This window comes from Euprymna scolopes, chromosome 37 (assembly GCF_053919585.1).
Source record: "Euprymna scolopes isolate OS-2025 chromosome 37, ASM5391958v1, whole genome shotgun sequence".
NCBI classification, from domain to species: Eukaryota; Metazoa; Mollusca; class Cephalopoda; order Sepiida; family Sepiolidae; genus Euprymna; species Euprymna scolopes.
In genome coordinates this window covers 86,047,111-86,074,485 of record NC_136518.1, presented here as the reverse complement: position 1 = coordinate 86,074,485, position 27,375 = coordinate 86,047,111, and the positions used below count along the sequence as shown (strand labels likewise).

The 27,375-nt window shown below is 33.5% G+C and overlaps 1 protein-coding gene across 5 annotated transcripts in view; it reads right to left on the bottom strand.

Annotated features, from left to right (window-relative positions):
• LOC145261277 (alpha-N-acetylglucosaminidase-like) overlaps positions 1–27,375 on the bottom strand; it is a 120,721-nt gene that overhangs the window by 27,173 nt on the left and 66,173 nt on the right. For 3 of the 5 annotated variants that reach the window (XM_080119754.1, XM_080119752.1, XM_080119753.1), the window contains 3 exons: positions 21,408–21,557; positions 13,834–13,976; positions 8,978–9,050 (listed from right to left, as the gene is read on the bottom strand). In XM_080119754.1, coding sequence (XP_079975880.1) covers positions 8,978–9,050; positions 13,834–13,976; positions 21,408–21,557 — 366 coding nt within the window. Of the gene's footprint in view, positions 1–7,055; positions 7,143–8,977; positions 9,051–13,833; positions 13,977–21,407; positions 21,558–27,375 lie in introns of all 5 variants that reach the window. The other 2 variants (XM_080119756.1, XM_080119755.1) reach the window with 1 other exon arrangement.

Genomic DNA, 27,375 nt, shown 5'->3' with positions numbered 1-27,375 from the left:
GCAACAGATTTTCACAAAATTTGTATCGTTTTGAAGCTCGACCCTTCGGATGACAAATATCGAAAAATTGGCTTAAAACATTGATTCCTTCACTGTTAACTGGGCACTTTTCTACAGGGAGGGGTCGTTTTTTTCGCCAATATTTTTGAAAGTCATCCCCTCTTTTTGATTAACCAGCCTTAATTTCAACCTTTGCCACTTCCAGTTTGGCGATGGACACAACAGTAAAGACGTTATTGTTTTTTTCTGTTTTTTTCCTCCTTGTCGGTACGGGTTCAAGCCTGCCTGCCTACTACCACTTTTTTTTTTATTACTCAACACACACCTCCAAACACATGGGCAATAGGGCAGGTCGATTTAGGAACCCCGGTGAGGCAATGATGATGATAGTTGGGGTTTAACATAGAAAAGACTTACACAAAATATTTTTCTCAAAATCGTTATCTTTGCTTGAGGAAATGACTTAAAAAATTTTAAAATTGAAGCGATTAAAAGTTTTTTCGGTGAATTATTAAGAATGTCCCGTCATCAAAACAATCCGTACTGTTAAGAAAATGGAATCATTATTTAGAATATGTTTTAAACTACATTTTTGAATAAAATGAGTGAGGATAATGAATTAATAAAATAAATATTAAGTGTAAAGGCAAAATTATGCTTTTTAAATAATAACGACCAAAGTTCGCTTTTTCATTTCAGGAACTTCTTTGGGGTGGAAACATTTTAGATTTCACCGTCGCAAAACATGCTCGTTATTAATATTGAAAATTAACGTTTGTTTATTATTTAATTTGAAAAGTCAGTGTTGTGAAAAATACAATGAAAATGAAGGATTTTTCAGCATTTTTCTACACGATTTTTAAAATTAAATGCTCAATTTTCTGTTCAAGATGGGAATCTAATTTTTGGTATATGTTCTTATCACATCAAATCCCAACTATCATCACCAGTGCCATGGTGATTTTCTGAAAAAAGTTGCAAATCGACCTGCCCTAATGGGCAATGCTGGGCACCCAGGCTAGTAAAAAAAGTTTTGTTATGAAACCATCTCCGTGTTTGATTGTAAAACAGCTGGAACAAACCAGAGTGTATATTTATTTAACATCACGCATCTTCATAGAAGTGCAACCAACGTGATTATACATACGTGAGCGATAAACAAATACATTGTTACAAAGAGAACAGACTAAAATAGATACACCTGAAGAAGGTCAGAGGTTACATCAACTGGAACGTTGTGAAAATGACACTCAAGATGAGAACAGTAATCAGAAGAATCTAAATGAATTGAGAAATTGAATTCAAAGAAACGTTATTTTCACCGTCCTATTGCTTATGAACGTGTGTCCTTTTCTTCTTGTTTGTCGACAAGCATTTCTTTTCCACATTAAATATGGGTTCGACATTAGCCATTGTGGTAAAAAGTCATATTTGGGCTGGTGCATCTGCTACCAGTCTCTCACTCCTAGACAAGGTTCAAAAGAGAGTCACCAACCTAATAGGTCCTGAACTGTCATCTAAGCTTCAGCCTCTGTCCCATCGACGAAATGTAGCATCCCTCTGCCTGTTCTATAAGTATTTTAACGGTGAATGCTCTGACGAACTGCAAGCACTTGTACCCCATCGATGTAAATACCCTTGCCCCAACCTGACAAGCAGCAAAATCCCACCCCTTTACAGTTGAGATCTCTAGATGTAAGAGAGCCTTCTACTCCAGTCGTTTCTTCCCCAGAACTGCTAGACTTTGGAATTCCCTTCCAGATTCCTGCTTCCCCAACTGTACTGACATGCAGAAGTTCAAGTGTAACGTGAACCGACATCTTGCTGCCCAACTCCCCACATAGTACCCCTGTAGCTTATGTCCCTGATAGTAGCCCCCTACATCAAAGTGGCAATGTGCCATGTTTGGGGTGAAAATGTAATAAAAAAAAATTTTTCCATTAAATTTTTTTATTTTTAGATATTAGATTTTTTAACACTTAGTTAACCATACTGAAACCAGCAACCGCTTAGTTTCATAAATATTATGTTTCTAAGAAGTTACAATTGATTGATGGATTTAATTAAAAATTTAATCATAACAAGTTAAAAAATTATATCCTCCATTGGTTTCCCTGATAATTAAATTCTTTATAATTCGTGTAAACTTTCTTCCAACTAGATCCAAAAATTCGAAACCTTAAAGTGCAGAGCTACCCCACTTTATTTTTTCTGCCAAAACATGACTTTTACACCTGATGAAAGTTGGAGGTTACATCAACCAAAACGTTGTGCAGATAATATTCAAGATGAAAACAATTGTCCGATTAATCTAAATAATATTTTTTTAGCAGACGTGATTTTCTTCATTAAATTTTATTATTTTATATCAGTTCTTAGATATGCCCCATTTCTTGAAACCATTTTTGAAGCCTCATTCAACATGCTCATACCACTACAAATGGTTGCAATACCGAGCTGACAATCACATATTACATTTTTTTAGCAGACAGTCCGTGTGGAAAAATGAAGGACTTTCTAAGAAATGGAAAAAGGATGTGCCATTTCCTGCAAACTCTCTCCACCCCCCCACCGACTTTCACTCTGAGCTGATGTATGTTGCAACCTTAACGAAAAATACTTGTCACTTGTCACATTGATTTTGATTACCCGTCAAAAATATTGACACCAGCCATCTACGCAATCGGTCATGTGATCGACATGCTTATGTGTAGACAAAGATTTTGCCAGAATCTGCTCAATAAACGGTCGTTTGAGGTTGATGAAGATGAAAAGAAAACAGAAGTGAAAGATATGTTTGGTTTAATTTATTCTTATTTCAGTCGCATAAATTATTTATAGAGTTGAATGTCTTCCCAGTCATTGAAAAGAAGAAAAAAGAAAAAAAAATAATTTGGCACGCTGCATGAATACCGAGAGCTGGCATCCTGTGACTACTTTCAATTTAAATAATTTACATATCTGAAACAGGAACTATACACATCTTTCAAGCTATCTAGGCAATTATTATGGCAAAGGTACGTCTAATCAAAAATAAGGTAAAGCCATTTACTACCTGATGTCATCTCCAGAGGACTCTAACAGGCACCAGAAATTAAGACCTTGTGGCTGGTTTTTCAAAATACGTTTTTCGAGTCTATAGAAATGTTAACATCTACTTTTGTGGCTGATCCAAGATATATACGCACTGACAGTGAGTAAAACACAACACAGTTGATCTATAAAATAATATATTGTTTTTATTTCACACTGACAAATCAGCTTTGGATTATAAATTATTACTTTGTTTTGACGTTTCTGAAAGGTGTATAGGGGTGGTACAGGTGTAGGTGGTGGTCCCGTGGTGAAGAAATGATCACACAGCCTTTTTTTTTTCTCTCTTTCTTTCTCTAGCTGACTAACTGACTTTCTCTTTGTGACAACTTTATAAAACATTCTTTTCCTATTGAAATGTTTAATATTTCCTATTGTCTATTGTTTCAACCTTTGAATGATATCCTCTCGCATACTTCTGGGTCAAATTATGCATTCCGCTAGACAATGGTGGAAAATCCTGCATTTTTCATATGGAATCCATTTGCATGTGTATTACCCATCGAATGTTTTTTCTTCCCAAGGTTGTCTGCCAATATCTAACACTTGACTATGGGAAATCTGATGGCAAAGAGTCAAGATGCTTACAACTGGGAACCAAGCCAACATGAAGATGTAACTGTGCATCCACTCCACAGTAAAGCCGCAGTTTCTACCAAAAGTGGTGCAAGCACTGGTGCAAATGGCAAAGATCATAAGAGATTGTCTAAGACGTGGAACATGTTATTAGCAGTGCGACAAGTTTAGACACTGCGCTCGGATCTGATCATGACATGAGCAAAAAGATTCCCAAGATAGAAATGTAGTGCTCTTGAAGTTGATGGGCTATTTATAGACAATAGTAAATGCGAGTAAGTGCCAATCTTGGAAGATAGCAGGGATAGACATCATGGCTCTTGGAGGTGCGTCCTGTGAATGGTGTGGCCATGGAGTGGTCACTAACATGGAATGATGCCAACTCATGAGCCACCAAAGTAACATTCGAAAAGTATGACAGTGTTTCGGATGCTTATTAGCTGCAATGTAAGAATGCCCAGCATTATTAATTTAGATGTGGATGGCCAGGAATGGAATGCAATGATCTGGAACAGTTGGGGGACAGCACACGTGTGCTGTAATTGATGGTCTGGAAGGAACACTGTGCTCTGCATTGGAAGCAAAGGAAAGCCATCCCCTGTCAATCTTTATTAGAGTTGCTTCCCCTTGTCAACCAATTTTTATTCACACATACAAAACTGCAGCCAACAAGCTTGAGGATGATCGAAGGCCACACCAACCGAAACGTTGCACAAATAACATTCAAGGTGAAAATAATAATCCAATCAAAATAAGTTATTACTTATTTTAAAAAAATTTAAAAATTTGGTTTTTTAGTTTAACAAAAGCACAAAAACAATGCATGCATAATTATTCTTAGAAAATTGTTCTTTTGAATCAATTGATGAGGTTGCTTATTCTGACATGCATTATGTAAGTTTGGCTTTGGCATTAAATAAAGACTTACATATAAATCCGTGACATGGACATGATGTCACGGAATGGAATGTATATATAGTAGTATTGTGACAATTAATTGGAATCAGAAATCAGAAAAATCAGAACTTTTAGGGGTATCAGAATTGGTACCGGAAAAAATTTGTGCCTATTTTCCGATGCCAAAAACGATTCTTTTAATTGTCTATTTTAAGTGATACTGTTTAAAGTAAAACCTTCTGTTGCTGGTAGTAATGACAAAATATTAAATATTTATTAATTTTAAACAACCATTAAAACTAAAATCTATATATCATCACATACAAGTGTATTTTTACATTTGAAAAAATATTTACACATTGAACATGTGTTTTTCAATTGGGAATAAATAACAAATCTATTGTTAAATATTTAAAGATTTATAAAGAATCAGCATCAGTAATTGTATCGGAATTGGAGAAAAATATTGGAATCGTCCCATCACTAGTATAGAGGCATGAAGATCAAAAGAAGACAAGAAGAAAAAGGGAAGAAAAAGACGCACGATGATTGGAAAGTTATGTTTGAAAAGCATGCAAGCCTTTTGCCTTTATCACTATGAAAGCAAGCCAACCAGCCAGCCAGCCAGCTGTGTCTGGTTCCGTTTATTGACAGACAGCCAACGTGGCAGTCAGAAAACAAAAACATACTGTTGTTAAATACGTGTCGGCAACTGGCGTGGTAAACAAGAAAATATTTTTTTTCTTTCACTTGGAAAATTTCTATCGAAGTTCAAATTCTTTTGCGTCTGTCTCTACATACAATGTTGGGTTCAGTTAGAACAACTATGTTACATTTATACAGTGGCGTACCTATGTAAAATGGCGCCCATGGCAAAGTTTGAATGTGCGCCCCTTCTTAATAATTTATACCTTAGATATACCTAACTACTAATTTTAATTTTTGTCAAGCAATTTTTGCGCCCATGTCAGAGTGGCGCCCATGGCACGGGCCATGGCTGCCATACCCTAGATACGCCACTGCATTTATATCCCGAATCAATCCAAACCTAATTCTGAGCTAGATGGCTAGTCAATCACGATTCCACCAGTAAAAACCAGCCATCTATGAACCTAAGAGTTCATCCAAGTCCTCCTTAATGGTTGTTGTCCAAGTCTGCAGCTATCTAATGACACCTTTGCGGAACACGGGTAAAAAGCTACGGAAGATTACATTGTGAATTAGGTGACACACTGCATGCCCAAACCATCAAAGATGTCGCTGCAACAAGACAGGTGACAGAGACTAAAGATTGAGATGAGCTGTTGGTAGGGAACAGCAATTGCGACACAATCATCGGCAATGCAAGATGTGGCAGAGACAGTTATTTTCAAAAAGTTCCAGCTTCTTCCACTGATCAGCCACATTTATTGATCACGTCTTGAAATCATAAAGAAGGATAAATGAGATGGCAGTATTCCTAAATATTCTTGTCTTAGCAAGGACTGAAGGACTGCTGGAGGAATATGAAAGTGGATCTAGCAGCTATAAGTAGATAATCGACGTCCACCACATCTTTCTCTGGCTGGAACAATCGTGAAACGAAGATACACAAATGACTTTACGCACTCCAATAAAATGTCTTTCAAAAACAGCAGTCTCCGATTTTCTGGAGAGAGCAAGAACGAGAGAACCTTCGTCTTTGATGTGTTGATGCAAATACCAACACAATCTGCACCTCACGAACTATTAATTGAAACATAGCCAGCTCACTGGCAATGCAAAATGTGACGTTGGCATGCATTGTCAAAAATTTCCAGCTTCCGTCGATCAGCCACACTCATTGGCTATGTCTCACAGCCTTAGAAAAGGATCAACTGGATGACAGATTGGTAGATATACATTTTTATTGATATTGAAATCTCCCTACACTTCCATAAACACCACTGGAGAAAGTCCGAAAGAAATATAAATTTTTTTAAATTAAAAACAAAAAACAGATTGGCTTTAACAACAGACCATTCCATGTGTGAATCAGTTTAGCTTGTCTAAAAGGATAATCTTATTTTGAAATAGCAGCTCATTTACAATTTGGAAAGGACAAAAATTTCAAATTAAAAAAAGCCAAAAAACTTCATTAACATGTTTGCAAAATCAACCATCAAGCATACAGAGAGAAGGGTTATGCTGATTTAGGGACTAATGCAGAGAGGAGGGAACTGGTTACTTTCTAAGGGGTCTATGGTATAAACTAACATACCATCATGACCTGCCAGAGGTTCATGCGATACAAAATAACATAGCAGCAAAAGCTTCTGAAGGCTGTGTGTTATGTTATGTGCTAAAAGTCAATTTCAGAAGGATAGAAAAAGCTGTGCCAGCAAAGTAAAGAAAATGAACTGCAGAAAGTAACACATTCTATGGTAGTGGAGATGGGTGTGCTAGAAATTTGCGTAAATCATTTTAAAACAGAAACTTGACAAATAAATCTACTGACAAAATCTACCTACATAATGACGGGCCCTTAAACTGGGTTTCTTTACAAAGCCAAAATGGCCGTGATTCTTTTGGCCATCTGTACAATTGTAGACGCTACTCTGAAAAGGAGAGGAGAGAAATAACGGGTAATAAACGATGACAGACACCCAAATGAAAAAGTCTGGTAAATTAAATTTCTTTCCTGCATCACAATCCAATCGATATCCCCATTCAATCACTGTCTTTAGGTTTTAGTTTCGATCTCAGCTCGAGTTCCTTTTTACTTGCAAGAAATGAACTATTTTGAAAAAAACATAATACTCACATTCACATGTCTCAGTTTCTTTCAGTTTTTTTTTTTAACTTCATTTTTTTTTAAGGAATTTAATGTCACATTTAATACCAGGCATGTCAGGTACATCATTATATAAGTTATAAAATTGTAGAAACCAGATAAAGATGGAAAATTGACATACTCAGGTCGTGCACCAACACTTCTTAAGGACCATGTATAAACCAGATTGTCCAACGAATATATATATCGCTTTATCAGAAAATAGAAATCTAATTGAACAATGATAGAGGATTGAATATGTGGATCCAATTGAGGGAAAGAACGAAAAGATAACAAATAAGAGCTGGCCTTATCAGAGCGATGTTGAGACCAATTCTTATTAGTAGTATGTAACGAAAACCATGACATGAAAGGAAAAACACGACTGCTAAAATGGGAAATGGAAGAACAATTATAAAGTAATGAGGCAACAACTGGAAAAGTATTTTCACATTTAGAGAAATATATAATATTATACAATATTATAAATATACAATATTATACAATATTCAAAATATACAATATTATACAATATTATACAGACAACTTTTAGTCTTTAGCGTTTAGTTTCATCTTGTTTTTAAACATAGGTAATTATTACTTTTCAATGAAAAATGAGTAATTATTACTTTTCATTGATATTTACACAGCTATTTACTGTATGCCATTAATACGCTAATAATTATTACATTTATACATGGATAATTATTATTTTTCATTGATGCATGGGTAATTATTACTTTTGATGCATGGGTAACTATTACTTTTGATGAGTAGGTAATTATTACTTTTGATGCATGGGTAATTATTACTTTTGCTGCATGGGTAATTATTACTTTTGATGCATGGGTAACTATTACTTTTGATGAGTAGGTAATTATTACTTTTGATGCATGGGTAATTATTACTTTTGCTGCATGGGTAATTATTACTTTTGATGCATGGGTAACTATTACTTTTGATGAGTAGGTAATTATTACTTTTGCTGCATGGGTAATTATTACTTTTGCTGCATGGGTAATTATTACTTTTGATGCATGGGTAACTATTACTTTTGATGAGTAGGTAATTATTACTTTTGCTGCATGGGTAATTATTACTTTTGCTGCATGGGTAATTATTACTTTTGATGACTAGGTAATTATTACTTTTGATGCATGGGTAATTATTACTTTTGCTGCATGGGTAATTATTACTTTTGCTGCATGGGTAATTATTACTTTTTGATGCATGGGTAATTATTACTTTTGATGAGTAGGTAATTATTACTTTTGATGCATAGCTGATTATCACTTTTGATGCATGGGGAATTATTATTTTTGATGCATAGGTTATTACTTTTACATGGATAATTTTACTTTCCATTTATGATGATTACTTTTGATTGATACTTGGGTTATTACTGCTTTTAATTGATGCATGAGTAATTATTACTTTTTATTAATGCATAGGTAATTATTATTTTTAATTGATACATAAGTAATTATTATTTTTATCATGTTTTAATATATATTGAATTCTCAATAAACAGAGATAGCTTTGAGTTTTATACTATTTGAGGTTTTATTTATGAAAATTAACAAGTTTGGTAAATTTTATGCAAGATGGAATCTGACTCACCCGAAGAAGTTGCCATGCTTTATCTACGTGTTTATTTACAACTCCATATCGTCGTTTGGCATATCCAGATACCCTGTTAAAAAATTTTTAAAATATTTAGTTTTTAGTATTTTTATTCAAGCAATTAGGAACTCTTTCTTTTTCTAATCATTTTGATTGAAGAATGACCAATGCAAAAAATTTTGATAAAAAATATAATCGATTTTTACTACAAAAATTTTATGATTAAAAAAAGTTTTTGATTTAAACAATTATCTTAATTGTTATTTCTCTCAACTTATTTAAGTTATAATAATGGTTAGAATATCATATTTCATATCAAAGCAAATAGATTTTTTTTTTTTTTTTATTCAATTTTCACCCCAAACAAGGCACAGTGCCACTTTGAAGCAGGGGGCTACTATCAGGGACTTAATTAGCGAGGTCATTATGAAGGGAGATAAGTAGAAAGATGTTTGTTAACATTACACTTGAACTTCTGCATATCATTGCAGTTGGGAAAGCAGAATCCCGGAAGGGAGTTCCAAAGACCCGCAGTTCTGGGGAAGAAACTATTGGAGTAAAAGGCTTTCTTGCACCTAGGGATCTCTACTGTAAAGGGATGAGACTTAGTAGCTTGTCAGGTTTGTCGGGGGTAGTTATGTCGGGGAGGTACAAGTGTTTGCAGTTCGTCAGAGCATTCACCATTGAAGTATTTGTAGAACAGGCAGAGGGATGCAACATCTCGTCGATGGGACAGAGGCTGAAGCCTAGATGACAGTTCAGGACCTATCAGGTTGGCGACTCTCTTTTGAACCCTGTCCAGGAGCGAGAGACAAGCAGCAGATGCACCAGCCCAGATGTGACAACAGTACTCCATACATGGGCGAATGGTTGCCTTATAGAGGTATAGGATACTGTCAGGCGTAAGTAGTTTTCTAGCACGGTAGAGGGAGCCTACCTTCCTTGCAGCAGCCTTGGCAATGCTCTCAATGTATCTATTCCAGTTCATATTCCCTGTAAACGTTAGGCCGAGGAGTTTAAAAGAAGTACTTTCAGGTAATGTGTTCTTGGCCATTGCTATTGGTGGTAGAGAAGGTTTCTTGTAGTTATTGAAGGAAACAAGCTTAGTCTTAGCAGCATTGAATGTGCCCAACCATTTTTGTCCCCATTCCACTACGGATTGGAGATCATCCTCTAGTGTTTCTGCCATTTCCTTGGATATGTGTTCATTTGTTTTCCCCTCATATCTGTTATAGAGAGTGGTGTCATCGGCAAATATACCCATCTCCGAAACAATTTTATCAGGGAGGTCGTTTATGAATATCAGGAATAATAGAGGTCCAAGGATAGACCCCTGAGGTACTCCCGCATTTGTCGTATTGTTTGGATGTATGACCGTTGAGGACAACTTTGATTTTTCTATTACTTAAGAAGGATTTAATTACATTATGAATTCTTCCAGTGATTCCATATGATCTAATTTTCCTTAGAAGACCATCGTGCCATACCCTGTCAAAAGCCTTAGATATATCGAGGGCCACCACTCTACCCTCCCCTGTTTTATCCAATGAACGGTATATACGCTCAGAAACTACAGTTAAGATATCTGCTGTTGAACGGGCTTGCCTGAATCCATATTGTTTGTCAGTCAGGAGTTTAGCAGCTGTTAGGTGCTGGACTAGGGCTTGATTAACTAAGGACTCAAATATTTTGGCGAAAAGCGGGAGGAGGCTAATGGGGCGATAATTTAGTGGGTCAGTTCTTTCACTAGAATTCTTGAAGACTGATACCACAGAGGCGGTTTTCCAGCAGTCGGGAAAACAAGATTCGTTAAGGCATTTATTGTAAAGTTTGGACAGAACTGGAGCAACCCCGGCAGAGCATTTTTTTAACAGCACAGCCGGGATGAGATCTGGTCTACACGCTTTTGAGGTGTCTAGGTTTTTTATAATAGCATGTACCTGAGAAGGAGTGATTTTCAAATCGTCTAGTGAGGCGTCTGTTCGCAGAGGAAAATCAGATTTTGTATCACTGCTCGATGGACAATTATACAAACAATGTTCTTCCTATCTTTTAATCTACAAAGTGTCATAGACAAAATATAAATATAAAAATTATACAATTGATCTTATTGTGCTTACTATATTAGAAATTTAATGAATCTCAAAAAAATTTAACTAGATGAGTTATTCAGTTAGTAACTAATTTTAATTTATTAAAAACATCAATAGTTGTCTCCCCTTCATTCACAGCAGTTATCTTCTTTGGTTCTTTCATAAAATCAAATAAAACAACATTTATATGTAATATAACACTTGCATTCAATAAAATTCTGTTAAAACAAAATTCAGTGAGTTTTTTTTTTGTTTTTGTTTTTTTACAGAAATATGTTTCCAGAAATTTGCAGTCGCGTCATAAGCAAAGGGAGAAGCCAAATCAAGTTCTGGTGCTTCTACATAATATGAACACAACTAAACCAATTTCGCAAAGTTTCCCGAGAAACACCCGTCTTGCTGAAATTACTGTCAATAATTTTCCCCATTCTTTATCTGTGCCTAAGTCCAAACGTAGATTCCATGAGCAAAGCTTCTTTCTTAGAACTGCACGCCAGTGAAACTCTCTGCCGCTTGCCTGTTTCCCACCTGACTACAACTTGGACGTCTTCAAGTCCAACATAAACAAACTCCTGACAAACCGCCCCCTTAAATAAGACACTCTATTAAATCTCCAATACTAATGATTACTACAATACTATCTCATTGATTACTGTACACGCAATAACCCTTATCCCTGAGTGGCCTCCGAGCCTTGATAAGTGGTGACCCCCATGTAAAAAAAAAAAAGAAAAAAAAAAACACATATCTCTATCTTTCAATCCATGAGGTGTTTTCCCTTCATTCATAACAGTTATCTTTCCTTGGTTCGTCCATAAAATAAAATTAATTTTTTATTGTAACATAATAAATTGCCCTTTTTTCAAGGGGGAGAGGGAGGCACTTTTGAGCACCCCACATACAAAAGTCTTTTACCCGTATTTTCTTGACCTTTAGAAAAGATACGTAAAATACAATCAGTTCTGTTTTCATCTCAAAATGTTAGCACACATCCATCCTGGAGATGGACAAATGTTGATGAAAATTTCAGTTCACAGATAAAAAGGGTCCAATTTCTTAGCTGACTCTACAATTTGAAAAAACAAAATAACATTTCAATCACTTTGTTTTTGATATCCATCTATCTATCTATCATTTTTATCATGAAGAGTTGTAATTCCGTTGTAATCGGGATACCAAAGGCAAAAGGTCATATGCCTCAACACTCAGAGTTGGCGGTGGACACATTTTAACCAGCTCAGTATTTTGAGTTGTTAAAAATACTTAAATGTTTTCATTTTTATAAGAAAATGCGTCCGTCACTGATTTTATACAAGCGTTCAATTCCAGCACAGCAGTTCTGCCAGTAATTATGTCAAAAACTCTAAGAAAAGACTCACCAGCAGAGTTAGCTGACAACATATGAACTATTTGACTCAGCCCTTGATATAAGAGTCTCTTTATCATCTATGATGACTTATCGTTTATTCACTCATGAAGCTGGTTGTCCTATGCAGGACATAACAACCATTCCAAAGATGTCCCTATGATACAGCCACACCAAGTATTAGGTTGGTGCACTACTACGCCCCTACGATCCCCCCCCTCTTCCACCCTAATGTAAACAGAATGTTTGTGAAATATTAAACAGTTCTTCTGCTCAATTAATGTTGGTGCATTACTTACAGAAAAACAGTTAATTAAACTGTAGAAGCAAGTGTTAAAAACTATACAAGTTCTATAATTGAATAGCCTCCCTCAAAAAAAAAAAGAAAGAAAAACATAAAAGTATGTTTTTGTAAACTTACTGACAGCATTATTAACGTCCTAAATTATGAGATGAAAAAAATGAACAAATCTCTTAGTAAAAGAGTTGTCACCCTCAGAACAATGACAAATTGTAAAACAGCACCCTCAAAAGTGTACGATAAAACTCAGAATTGATGACATACGAATTTTTCTTGGGTACCTATTCCTAAAAACATGCCTCAAACTCTTTTTCCATGTTCATTTCACGCTCAGGTAATCTAAGATAATATAAACATTATTTCAAGAACAAAATTGTATTTTCAGTACAATTTTCATTAAAAATAAAATTAATTTATTATTCAGACACAGTTATCTTTCCTTGGTTCATCCACAAAATCAAATGAAAAGTTGGCAACATTTTCATGTAATATAACAATGACATTCAATAAAACTTTGTTAAAGCAAAACTCTTTTTCCATATTCATTTTACACACACATATACTTTAATATAATAATAAACTTATACTTTTTCAAGAACAAAACTGTATTTTCATTATTTCTTCAACATTGAATGAAGCTGAAACACAAGTTTTCGTGCTTAATATTAATACACATATGAAATATGGCAATTAAAAATAAAATAACTAGAAATCTTACTGATAGATTTACTTACCAGTTGAAAATATCAAAAAAATTATGGAAAATTATCAAGTAAAATTTTAATAAAAATAAAATTAATTTATTATTCAGAATTCATGAACTCCAAACAACAAACACGCTTGTCATCTTTATCTTAGAAGAAGGAAGATAATCTTCTACAACAAGTTGGTTTAACGCAAATGTCATTCAGAGTTTGTAGAGTTTGAATATTAATTTTTTTTTTTTTTAATTAATATTTCACTCGATAATTTTCCATATTTTTTGCTGTACACGAATATTTTCAACTGATAAATAAGTGTATCCCAAAGTTTTCATGTTATTTTGATTTGATCTGCCATATTTTGCATAGTTTTGTATATCAGAAATACTCACCATTCTGAAATATTTTTGGGTGAACTCCCTATGCCCTGGTCAAGCATGAAATCATACATAATATAATTTTGGTAAATTCCTTCTGGACTCAATCCAATGCCGATCATCGAACTGTTTGCAAATATACGTGCTTTTGTTGGTCCCTGAAAATATTTTGTTTTTAATAATAAGATGGTTATAATGTGAATGACTGCATAGGATAAATATTCAAACAAAACAAAGCAAAAACTACATGTTGATATCAAATGGTGATTTGAAGCAACTAATAATTACATTCAAAATATTGTTGATTCATTTTTTTTCAGGAATTATTTCCCTTGGACTATATTCAAATCATCTCTCCTGTGTTATACTTCAAAACCAGAAAATGAACTCTTCTGTTTTAGAAGTACAAAAAAAAGGCTTGTCTGGCATTGAATTTTGTTTGCCCTGACAATTCATGCATTTCGATTTTGCTTCATTGTGCTACTCTTTTATCTATCTTTGACAAAACACTTCTGTGAGAAATAAATGTATGTATGGATATATATTTTTTGATATTTTAAACCTGGAATATATATCTAAGACATTAATGTAATTCACTTGAACCCTTCCGGTTTAGAAACACAAACAAAAAAATACTTGCTCCACATATTAAACTATTTGCAAATGTACATGCGTTTGTTGGTGTCTGCAAATTTTTTTTTTTTAATATTAAGCTGATTTATAATTTGTAATGTATGTGATAAATGTTAAGCAACAAAAGAATAATTTCTGGTTCAATGGGGGAGGAAGCAGTGATTAAATGACTGAAGACAAACTGACAAATCGTGCCAAGTTAGAATCCAGTTCATCCCACAGAAACAATTTCACTTAAAATGTTGGCAGCCTTCATGTTGTCCCTCCTATAATTACCCATTGTCTTTCTTGGAAGAAGATTAACTGGAAATATATCAGAGAAACCAATGCCAACAATAGAGTCATCCGATTCATATGAAATGAATGAATGATCAAACTGCATATTAATATCAAATCAGCAGCAGAACTCTTTTCTTTTTTCTATTTTTTTTTTTTTTTTTTACACAGTGGTCACCACTTATCAAGGCCCGGAAGCCACTCTTCCTTATAGAGGTCATGGCAAAATGGTTCTGAACTTTTGAGTTGAGGATTGGTTATTCGTATTATTCAGATGCTTCAAACTACTTTTTTTTCTTGATTCTCATTTTCACGTTTCGATCGATGTAACCTCAAACTTCTTCAGGGGTATCTTGCTGAACTCGACAATTAGCCTCGAATTTCAAATGAAACCCTTTATTTAATTCACGGGGATAGCATGCTCTCATTTCATCAGTCATGACTAGACAAAAGCTCTAAATAATTAGTCATGACTGGACAGAAGTTCTAAATAATTAGTCATGACTGGACAAAAGCTCTAAATAATTAGTCATGACTGGACAAAAGCTCTAAATAATTAGTCATGACTGGACAAAAGCTCTAAACAATTAGTCACAATTGGACAAAAGCTCTAAATAATTAGTCACGACTGGACAAAAGCTCTAAATAATTAGTCACGACTGGACAGAAGTTTTAAATAATTAGTCACAATTGGACAGAAGTTTTAAATAATTAGTCACGACTGGACAGAAGTTTAAAATAATTAGTCACGACTGGACAGAAGTTTTAAATAATTAGTTACACCTGGACAGAAGTTTTAAATAATTAGTCACGACTGGACAGAAGTTTTAAATAATTAGTCACAATTGGACAGAAGTTTTAAATAATTAGTCATGACTGGACAGAAGTTCTAAATAATTAGACACAATTGGACAGAAGTTTTAAATAATTAGTCACGACTGGACAGAAGTTTATAATAATTAGTCACGACTGGACAGAAGTTTTAAATAATTAGTTACACCTGGACAGAAGTTTTAAATAATTAGTCACGACTGGACAGAAGTTTAAAATAATTAGTCATGACTGGACAGAAGTTTTAAATAATTAGTCACGACTGGACAAAAGCTCTAACTAATTAGTCATGACTGGACAGAAGTTTAAAATAATTAGTCACAATTGGACAGAAGTTCTAAATAATTAGTCACAATTGGACAGAAGTTCTAAATAATTAGTCACAATTGGACAGAAGTTCTAAATAATTAGTCACAATTGGACAGAAGTTTTAAAAAATTAGTCACAATTGGACAGAAGTTTTAAATAATTAGTCACGACTGGACAGAAGTTTTAAATAATTAGTCACGACTGGACAGAAGTTTTAAATAATTAGTCATGACTGGACAGAAGTTTTAAATAATTAGTCACAATTGAACAGAAGTTTTAAATAATTAGTCACGACTGGACAGAAGTTTTAAATAATTAGTCACGACTGGACAGAAGTTTTAAATAATCAGTCACAACTGGACAGAAGTTTTAAATAATTAGTCACAACTGGACAGAAGTTTTAAATAATTAGTCACGACTGGACAGAAGTTTTAAATAATTAGTCACGACTGGACAGAAGTTTTAAATAATCAGTCACAACTGGACAGAAGTTTTAAATAATTAGTCACAACTGGACAGAAGTTTTAAATAATTAGTCATGACTGGACAGAAGTTCTAAATAATTAGTCATGACTGGACAGAAGTTCTAAATAATTAGTCATGACTGGACAGAAGTTCAAAATAATTAGTCATGACTGGTCAGAAGTTTTAAATAATTAGTCACGACTGGACAAAAGCTCTAAATAATTAGTCACAATTGGACAGAAGTTTTAAATAATTAGTCACAATTGGACAGAAGTTTTAAATAATTAGTCATTACTGGACAGAAGTTTTAAATAATTAGTCACAATTGAACAGAAGTTTTAAATAATTAGTCACGACGAGACAGAAGTTTTAAATAATTAGTCACGACTGGACAGAAGTTATAAATAATTAGTCACAATTGGATAGAAGCTCTAAATTATTAGTCATGACTGGACAGAAGTTCTAAATTATTAGTTACGACTGGACAAAAGCTCTAAATAATTAGTCATGAAAGGACAGAAGTTTTAAATAATTAGTCACGACTGGACAGAAGTTTTAAATAATTAGTCATGACTGGACAAAAGCTCTAAATAATTAGTCACAATTGGACAGAAGTTTTAAATAATTAGTCATGACAGGACAGAAGTTTTAAATAATTAGTCACGACTGGACAAAAGCTCTAAATAATTAGTCACAATTGGACAGAAGTTTTAAATAATTAGTCACAATTGGACAGAAGTTTTAAATAATTAGTCACAATTGGACAGAAGTTTTAAATAATTAGTCACGACTGGACAGAAGTTTTAAATAATTAGTCATGACTGGACAGAAGTTCTAAATAATTAGACACAATTGGACAGAAGTTTTAAATAATTAGTCACGACTGGACAGAAGTTTTAAATAATTAGTCACGACTGGACAGAAGTTTTAAATAATTAGTTACACCTGGACAGAAGTTTAAAATAATTAGTCACGACTGGACAGAAGTTTAAAATAATTAGTCATGACTGGACAGAAGTTTTAAATAATTAGTCACGACTGGACAAAAGCTCTAACTAATTAGTCATGACTGGACAGAAGTTTAAAATAATTAGTCACAATTGGACAGAAGTTCTAAATAATTAGTCACAATTGGACAGAAGTTCTAAATAATTAGTCACAATTGGACAGAAGTTTTAAATAATTAGTCACAATTGGACAGAAGTTTTAAATAATTAGTCACGACTGGACAGAAGTTTTAAATAATTAGTCACGACTGGACAGAAGTTTTAAATAATTAGTCATGACTGGACAGAAGTTTTAAATAATTAGTCACAATTGAACAGAAGTTTTAAATAATTAGTCACGACTGGACAGAAGTTTTAAATAATTAGTCACAATTGGACAGAAGTTCTAAATAATTAGTCACAATTGGACAGAAGTTTTAAAAAATTAGTCACAACTGGACAGAAGTTCTAAATAATTAGTCCCAATTGGACAGAAGTTTTAAATAATTAGTCACAATTGGACAGAAGTTTTAAAAAATTAGTCACGACTGGACAGAAGTTCTAAATAATTAGTCCCAATTGGACAGAAGTTTTAAATAATTAGTCACAATTGAACAGAAGTTTTAAAAAATTAGTCACGACTGGACAGAAGTTCTAAATAATTAGTCCCAATTGGACAGAAGTTTTAAATAATTAGTCACAATTGGACAGAAGTTCTAAATAATTAGTCACAATTGGACAGAAGTTTTAAATAATTAGTCATTACTGGACTGGACAGAAGTTTTAAATAATTAGTCATGACTGGACAGAAGTTTTAAATAATAAGTCACAATTGGACAGAAGTTCTAAATAATTAGTCACGACTGGACAGAAGTTTTAAATAATTAGTCACAATTGGACAGAAGTTTTAAATAATTAGTCACAATTGGACAGAAGTTCTAAATAATTAGTCACGACTGGACAGAAGTTCTAAATAATTAGTCACAATTGAACAGAAGTTTTAAATAATTAGTCACAATTGGACAGAAGTTTTAAATAATTAGTCACAATTGGACAGAAGTTTTAAATAATTAGTCACGACTGGACAGAAGTTTTAAATAATTAGTCACAATTGGACAGAAGTTTTAAATAATTAGTCACGACTGGACAGAAGTTTTAAATAATTAGTCACGACTGGACAGAAGTTTTAAATAATTAGTCACGACTGGACAGAAGTTTTAAATAATTAGTCATGACTGGACAGAAGTTTTAAATAATTAGTCACAATTGAACAGAAGTTTTAAATAATTAGTCACGACTGGACAGAAGTTTTAAATAATTAGTCACGACTGGACAAGTTTTAAATAATCAGTCACAACTGGACAGAAGTTTTAAGTAATTAGTCACAACTGGACAGAAGTTTTAAATAATTAGTCATGACTGGACAGAAGTTCTAAATAATTAGTCATGACTGGACAGAAGTTCTAAATAATTAGTATTGACTGGTCAGAAGTTTTAAATAATTAGTCACGACTGGACAAAAGCTCTAAATAATTAGTCACAATTGGACAGAAGTTTTAAATAATTAGTCACAATTGGACAGAAGTTTTAAATAATTAGTCATTACTGGACAGAAGTTTTAAATAATTAGTCACAATTGAACAGAAGTTTTAAATAATTAGTCACGACGAGACAGAAGTTTTAAATAATTAGTCACGACTGGACAGAAGTTATAAATAATTAGTCACAATTGGATAGAAGCTCTAAATTATTAGTCATGACTGGACAGAAGTTCTAAATTATTAGTTACGACTGGACAAAAGCTCTAAATAATTAGTCATGACAGGACAGAAGTTTTAAATAATTAGTCACGACTGGACAGAAGTTTTAAATAATTAGTCATGACTGGACAAAAGCTCTAAATAATTAGTCACAATTGGACAGAAGTTTTAAATAATTAGTCATGACAGGACAGAAGTTTTAAATAATTAGTCACGACTGGACAAAAGCTCTAAATAATTAGTCACAATTGGACAGAAGTTTTAAATAATTAGTCACAATTGGACAGAAGTTTTAAATAATTAGTCACGACTGGACAGAAGTTTTAAATAATTAGTCACGACGAGACAGAAGTTTTAAATAATTAGTCACGACTGGACAGAAGTTTTAAATAATTAGTCACAATTGGATAGAAGCTCTAAATTATTAGTCATGACTGGACAGAAGTTCTAAATTATTAGTTACGACTGGACAAAAGCTCTAAATAATTAGTCATGACAGGAGAGAAGTTTTAAATAATTAGTCATGACTGGACAAAAGCTCTAAATAATTAGTCACAATTGGACAGAAGTTTTAAATAATTAGTCACGACTGGACAGAAGTTTTAAATAATTAGTCATGACTGGACAAAAGCTCTAAATAATTAGTCACAATTGGACAGAAGTTTTAAATAATTAGTCAAAATTGGACAGAAGTTTTAAATAATTAGTCACGACTGGACAGAAGTTTTAAATAATTAGTCATTACTGGACAGAAGTTTTAAATAATTAGTCACAATTGAACAGAAGTTTTAAATAATTAGTCACGACGAGACAGAAGTTTTAAATAATTAGTCACGACTGGACAGAAATTATAAATAATTAGTCACAATTGGATAGAAACTCTAAATTATTAGTCATGACTGGACAGAAGTTTTAAAATAATTAATCAAAATTGGACAGAAGTTCTAAATAGTTAGTCATGACTGGACAGAAGTTTTAAATAATTAGTCACAATTGGACAAAAGCTCTAAATAATTAGTCATGACTGGACAAAAGCTCTAAATAATTAGTCATGTCTGGACAGAAGTTCTAAATAATTAGTCACAACTGGACAGAAGTTTTAAATAATTAGTCACGACTGGACAGAAGTTCTAAATAATTAGTCACGACTGGACAGAAGTTTTAAATAATTAGTCACGACTGGACAGAAGTTTTAAATAATTAGTCACAACTGGACAGAAGTTCTAAATAATTAGTCACGACTGGACAGAAGTTTTAAATAATTAGTCACGACTGGACAGAAGTTCTAAATAATTCACAATTGTATTTGCAATTGCCCACACTGAGGATTGAACCTTCAAAAGACAATTTTAACAACTAAATTTTATGAACTACTCTAATCACTTTGTCACAGGTCCTTGCAATCTTCAGGACTCATGGCATAATACTAAGCGGTATTAGGCCACAACATGACTAAGAGCGAGAAGGAATCAGGATCAGGATCCGTCATTCACTGGTTGCTGTCACCATTAATAGAAAAACAAACAAAATCTCAAGCAGAAATAATGAGAGGAGAAAGAATTGTAAGGGGAATAGTATGCAAAAAAAAAATGCAAAAAAAATGAAAAAAAAAAAAATGAAAAAAAAATTTTTAAAAAATGAAAAAACATGAAAAAAAAAATTAAAAAATTGCAAAATAAAAATGAAAAAAAATTTTTTAAAAATGCAAAAAGTACAAAAAAAAATGCAAAAAAAAATGAAAAAAAAAATTTTTTTTTTTAAATAAAAAAATTGCAAAAAAAAAATGCAAAAAGTACAAAAAATAAAGATGAAAAAAAAATGAAAAAAGACCTTAAAAAAGTTAAATTTATTTTAATTTCATTATCTTAAGTGATTAAAAAGCAAACTTGATTGTATAAATTTGAGATGAAAATTGATAATTATTTTTTGTATTATTTGGATTTTTGGACTATTGTTCTCATCTTGTTTGATTATTCTCCCAACATTTCGATTAATGTAACCTCCAACCATCTCTAGGTGCATTCACACTGGATGTTATTAGTGAATGGTGAAAAATAATCTCTTTTTTTCTTTTTTTAAATGAACAAACATCATATCAACAAACAGAATGGACCCGGAAGTATTTAAAAAAAAAAAAAAAAAAACGAACTGTTTTTTTTACTATTCACCAATAACATCCAGTGTGAATGCACCTGAAAACGGTCAGAGGTTACATCAGTTGAAACATTGTGGAAAAAACAACCAAGATGAGAACAATAGTCCAAACAATTCAAGTAATAAAAAAATAAAACTTTTATTTATCAAAAATAACAAGATGTGGATGACTTACCACATTAACACTGTCTATGTCTCCATAGAAGTCCATTGTGCCGCCAAAATTGTGCAACATGCACCAAACAAATGGTTGGCCAAAGAAAGAATTATATCGCTGCCATAATGGTGAGACTTCAGCAAATAAATCCAAAACAATCATTCTTCCCTGAAAAAAAAAAGAAATATTACAATAACAGGTAAAATATAGCTAAATGTGAGATGGATAATAAGCCACTGATAAAACTATTAAATATTTCTATATTTAAAGGGAAAAAAATCCTTTGAATCCCAAAGTTATCTCCCTTGCACAAAAATATTTTGGAAGACATTTTAAAGCAAGATTTACCTGCCCTTGGTAAGAGATATTAAATTAGGATTAGTTACTCGTACATAGACCAATCAACAATAGCAAAGAAATACAAAATGGAGGGTACTATCAAAACTGGCTTAGCAAAATACAATTAAACCCTCCTAATTCATAGTAATTCTTTCAGTAGTAAAATTGTTTAAATTAAATCAATTAATTTGTTGATCTCCATAAAATCGTTTTCATCCATTTATTTCTTCATATTTCTCACACACCATTTCACAGTAAGTACATAACATATAGTGATAAGCCATTTTTATCTCTCTGATAAGCAGTGAATAATGACATCATGTTGTAAAGGTGGTCATGGTGTAGCAGTGATTCCTTTTTATTTTTTATTTTTTTTACTCGAGAGTCACCACTTATCAAGGCCCAAATGTCACTCAAGGATAAGGGTTAATGAATGCAAGTTGGTAGTGTAATAATTGTTAATGGTATAAATTGAGTAGAATTTGATTATTTATGGGGTTGGCTCAATAAGAACTTGTTTACATTGGACTTGAAGGCTATCATGTTGTATTTCTCTTTCCTTTTATATGCAATAATGTAACAAAATGAAAGAAAAATGCCAACACCGTATTTGTTTAATAATGTTTTCGTGTTTTATTTTTCTGCACATGAGCATGTGATCACTTGTTTACACACTTCCTTGAGGGGTAAACGAAGACACAACTTTAACTGTAGTGAAAGAGGGACGAAAATGGATGGTTACATTCAATGCTGCCAAGACTAAACTTCTTTTCTTTAATAATTACCAGAAACCTTTCCAATCACTGATAGTCATAGTCAACGATACATTCCCTAAAAGTACATTGCTCAAATTCCTCAGCTCAACATTCATCAGAAACATGAATTGAGACAGATACATTGAAGGCATTGCCAAGGCTGCTGCAAAGGTGAGCTCTCTCTACCATGCTAGAAAGTTTCTTATGCCTGAGAAGATCCTGTATGTCTACAAGGCCACTATTTGCCCATGCATGGAGTATTGTTGCCACATTTGGGCTGGTCCATCTGCTACTAATTTCTCACTCTTAGATAGGGTTCAAAAGAGAGTTGTGAACGTAATAGGTCCCACACTATCAGCTAGGCTTCAACTTCTGTCCCACAGACGAAATGTTGCATTCCTCTGCTTATTTTACAAGTATTTTAATATTAGGTGCTCTGACGAACTTCAAGCCCTTGTACCTCCTTACATAAATACCCCCCCCAAAAAAGCAGCAAAATCCCACCCCTACATAGTAGAAATTCCCAGATGTAAGAAAGCCTTACTCTAATAGTTTCTTCCTTAGGACTGCTAGACTTTGGAATTCTCTTCTGGGTTCCCATTTCTTTGACTGTACTGGCATGCAGAAGTTCAAGTGTAATGTAAACAAACATCTTGCTGCTCAACTCCCTATATAGTACTCCTGCAAATTATGTCCCAGATAGTAGCCCCTTACATTAAAGTGACACTGTGCCTTATTTGGGGTGAAAATGCAATAAAAATAAATTAAAAAAAAAAAAACAGCTTACAAACTAAAGAGAAAATTTTTCACTTTTTTTCTCTCTTCATCACTACATCTCACGCCAGACTTCCTCCCCATGACGCAACTTTCTATTAATGTAGCTCTAGTCCTGTTCTTTATTTTTTGATTATTTGGATGTTATGTGGAAAATACAGTTTAGTAAAAATATTTGGTGCTTGTTTGCATTGGTGATCTTTTTGAATTCTGAAAAAAAATCCAGTATAAAAATACTTAGAAGTAAAAAAAAAAAATTTATCAAGTTTTTTTGTTTTTTTTTAATTCCATTTTCACCCCAAACAAGGCACAGTGCCACTTTGACATAGGTGGTTATTATCAGGCACATAAGTTGCACGAATATTATGTAGGGAGATAAGCAGCAAGATGTCTGTTCACATTACATTTGAACTTCTGCATGTCAGTACAGTTGGGAAAGCAGAATCCCAGAAAGGAGTTCCAAAGTCTAGCAGTTCTGGGGAAGAAACTATTGGAGGACAAGGCTTTTTCTACTGGCAGGAACATGGCTTGTGTGTTCTGGCATCTGGAATATGTATGTGGTGATGGTGATGACGGGAATGTGGCTTAGTGTTCTGGTCTGGGTGCAGCGATCCTTAATGGTTGGTGTTGCTGGCGAGGGGTTGATGGCTGTTGGTTGGTGAGCTGTGGTGGTCTGGCGATGGAGGTGACGGCAGACGACGGGGTAATCTTCAAGGCTTGCTGTCCAGTATCACGAGTGAGATGGTGGCGGTACAGCGGCGGCTGTGTCGTTAGCGAAGGGTTAACTGCCGCTGGCTGCTGACGGAGCGAGATTCATGGCTGACATTCAGGAGCCGATCTGCTGGTTTGTCGAAAAGGCAGTCGCTTTTATACTGGCGATGCGGACGTAGTAGTAGACAAAAGGCGGCTTTTATCATTGGTTCTTGTTTCGCTTTTTATTTGTGTTTTTCGTGTTTTAATGTATTGTAGGGAATCGTCTGTTTGATGTTTGTATACATGTGTTATGTCGATTTAAAGCTAAGAAAGTTGAGAATGTGTTCTAATAGGTGTTGTACTGTTGCAGTGTTTTGTGAAATAATTATTCTTTTTTTTTTTTTTTACACATTGGTCACCACTTATCAAGACCCGGAAGCCACTCAGGGATAAGGGTTATTGCAAGTACATTACGTTAGTGTGGAGATTTGATGAAGTGTTTACTTAAGGGGGCGGTTCATTACGAATTTGTTAACGTTGGACTTGAAGACATCCAAGTTGTAGTCAGGTGGGAAGCAGGCAAACAGAACAGAGTTCCACAGGCGCGCAGTTCTAAGAAAGAAGCTTTGTTCATGGAATTCACGTTTTGATTTAGGCACAGATAAAGAGTGGGAGAAATTTTTCACAGTGGATTCGGCTAGACGGGTGTTTTTCGTGAAAGATTGGCGAGGGGGAACCAGAGATTGCCCTAGAAAGGAAGCCTTTGTCAAGAGATTCATTAATCCTGTGAGATATAACCGTCAGCACATCTGTGGTAGATCTTGCAGAGCGGAAACCATATTATGTGTCACTAAGAAGGTTGTTTCTGCTGAGGTGGTTGACTATTTCTCTATTTAATATGGATTCCAGCAACTTACTCATAACACACAGGAGACTTATTGGTCTGTACTGAGAGAGAGATGACTTATCACCTGAATTCTTAAATACAGGACAAACTGATGAGGTCTTCCAGGGAGTCGGAAAGCACTTCTCCTTAAGGCAGCACTTAACCAGTTTTGTAAGTATGGTTGAAGTTATTCGTGTTCATATGCTGCTGGAGTTGCGTTTGCTGTGATGTTTGTTTGTATTTTGATTTTTCTTTTTATGTACGGCTTCCTCTGGCGGTTTTCTTTGTTGAAGTGAGTTACGACTTATTCTGTTGATGTGTGTACATAAAAGAATGGGATTTGAAGTTGTTGTGTGTGTTTAGTGTGTTCATTTACGTTGTATCAACGAACAGACTTTGTCTTAGCATCGCCATTATTATCACTGTCACTGCTCCTGCTGATTTCTGGTTTATTCATATAAATATGGAGGGATATGCGATATAACATGTAGTTCGTCAGAGCATTATGTCTTAATGTAAAACCAATTCAGTATGGCTAACAAGGGAGATAACCCTCGACTTAAATTGGTAAATTAAGGGTCCCATATTTTTAAACTAATGCTTTTCAGAACATAATTGTGGATCATTTTTTTTGTTAAAAATACATCGAGTACATTTTCTACTTTTGGAAGTTTTGGAATTTATACACATTTTGCCACGACATGTATGTAATAATGTTTTCACCTAAAATGTATTGTTTAAAAGATAACAAATGTAAACAAGAAACAAATAGTTTTTTTTGTAAATTAACTTTTGTAAATGAGGTAAGAAAAAATAAAAGATATTTCCCAATTGTTTCCCTTCTTTTTAATAATCACACAAGAGTTATAAGAGCTACTGTGCTTGAGGCAGATAAATCTAAGGGAGATAACTCCTATTGACTAAACACAAAATGCATATTTCGCAATAAATAATTTTTTTATGATAATTTTTAAAAAGAAAAAAATTACCATAAAAAAATCACAATAAAAAAAACTCACAATCAAAAAGTCACAATAAAAAAAATCACGATAAAAAAAATCACATTAACTTTACATTTCTACTGGCACTGTGCTATGAAGAAGGAAAACGAAAAAAGAAAAATACAAAGTGTTTTTCTGCCTTATGTAGACGTATATCATCAAAATCAAATTGATATTTAAATAAATAAATATCTATTTGAAAAACAATTCTGTTTTGTATTCGCTTCTTAAACTTACTAACTCCAATACAATGAAATAATATTTTATTTAATTACAAGCTACAGGGTTCCTATTTACTTGCCTCCCCACAAGGGCAGAGTTGGGCACAAGATCGGTTTTTGATGTGGCGAAATTGAAATTCCAGCTTCTCTGGATAGGAAACAAAAATAAAAATTGTCTCAGTCCTGAAGGATTTCTCCTCCACTGACCAAAGATAAAACAGAAGCACCAAAAATAATAGGTATCAAAAGAGCAAATATATTATATGCTGCAGCGTCAACAGTCATGCACAGGAGTGGAGCACCGAAGGTAGTAGGATTAAACACTTGTCATTCTCCAGCAGCTGATACCAAACATTGTGCTCATCATCCCTTTGAGGCAGAGAGTGGGATCCTATTTATTATGTATCATCAGGATCTACATAATTTATTTTGTTTTTTTCAGATTAGCACTTATAGCGATAAACAAAAATGAAGGAAAACTTTTATATTGTACCCACTTGTCACGGAATGAAGATTTTATATTCCAAAAATCACAAAAGTTGATCAAGTATTTTTTTGTTATTCATGGAAAACAAATTTGCCGTTTTCTTACTGATAAGTGACAGACGAGGCCATGTTTCTCTAGAGAATATAGTGATTATTTGGTACTTGTACAGTTTAATGAAGACATTAAAAAATGAAAATATCGAAAAAAGGTTATATTGTACGTATCCGTCTTGGACTGAAGATCTCTGAAATAAAATTTCATTTAATTTGATCAAGTAGTTTTTTGGGGGTTTTTTTTTTTACAGCGGAAAAGCACGTTCTTATGAGAGCGCGTTGAAGTTAGCCATTATGGGATTTTTTAAACATGCCACGGGGAGATAACTCCAGTTAAAGCACCGACACTCCCTCCCCATCTTTAATACTAGCTTTTCGTGCTAAAAATCGAACCTTTTGCTCGGTATCATAACAAATTTTTTTTTTTTTTTTTTTTTTTTTTTACAGTGAAAAAACAACTACTTGATGAAATTAAGAGAAATTTTTTTTGGAGAACTTTGTTCCATAACGGATACGTGCAATATAACCTTTTTTCGATATTTTCATTTTTTAATGTCTTGATTAAACTGTACAAGTACCGATTATTTTGACAGTACCCACATGCATTAGGGTTGTCTGCCCTTGTCCACTGATTCATTGATTTCATTTTTTTCACCCTCATCGAAACAGTGAAATTTTATTTGTTGAAAAAAAAAATAAATAAATAAAATACTTCATCAAATTACATATTTTTGGAATTTTTCACCTTCATCTTGTTACTGGTATGTACATCATAGA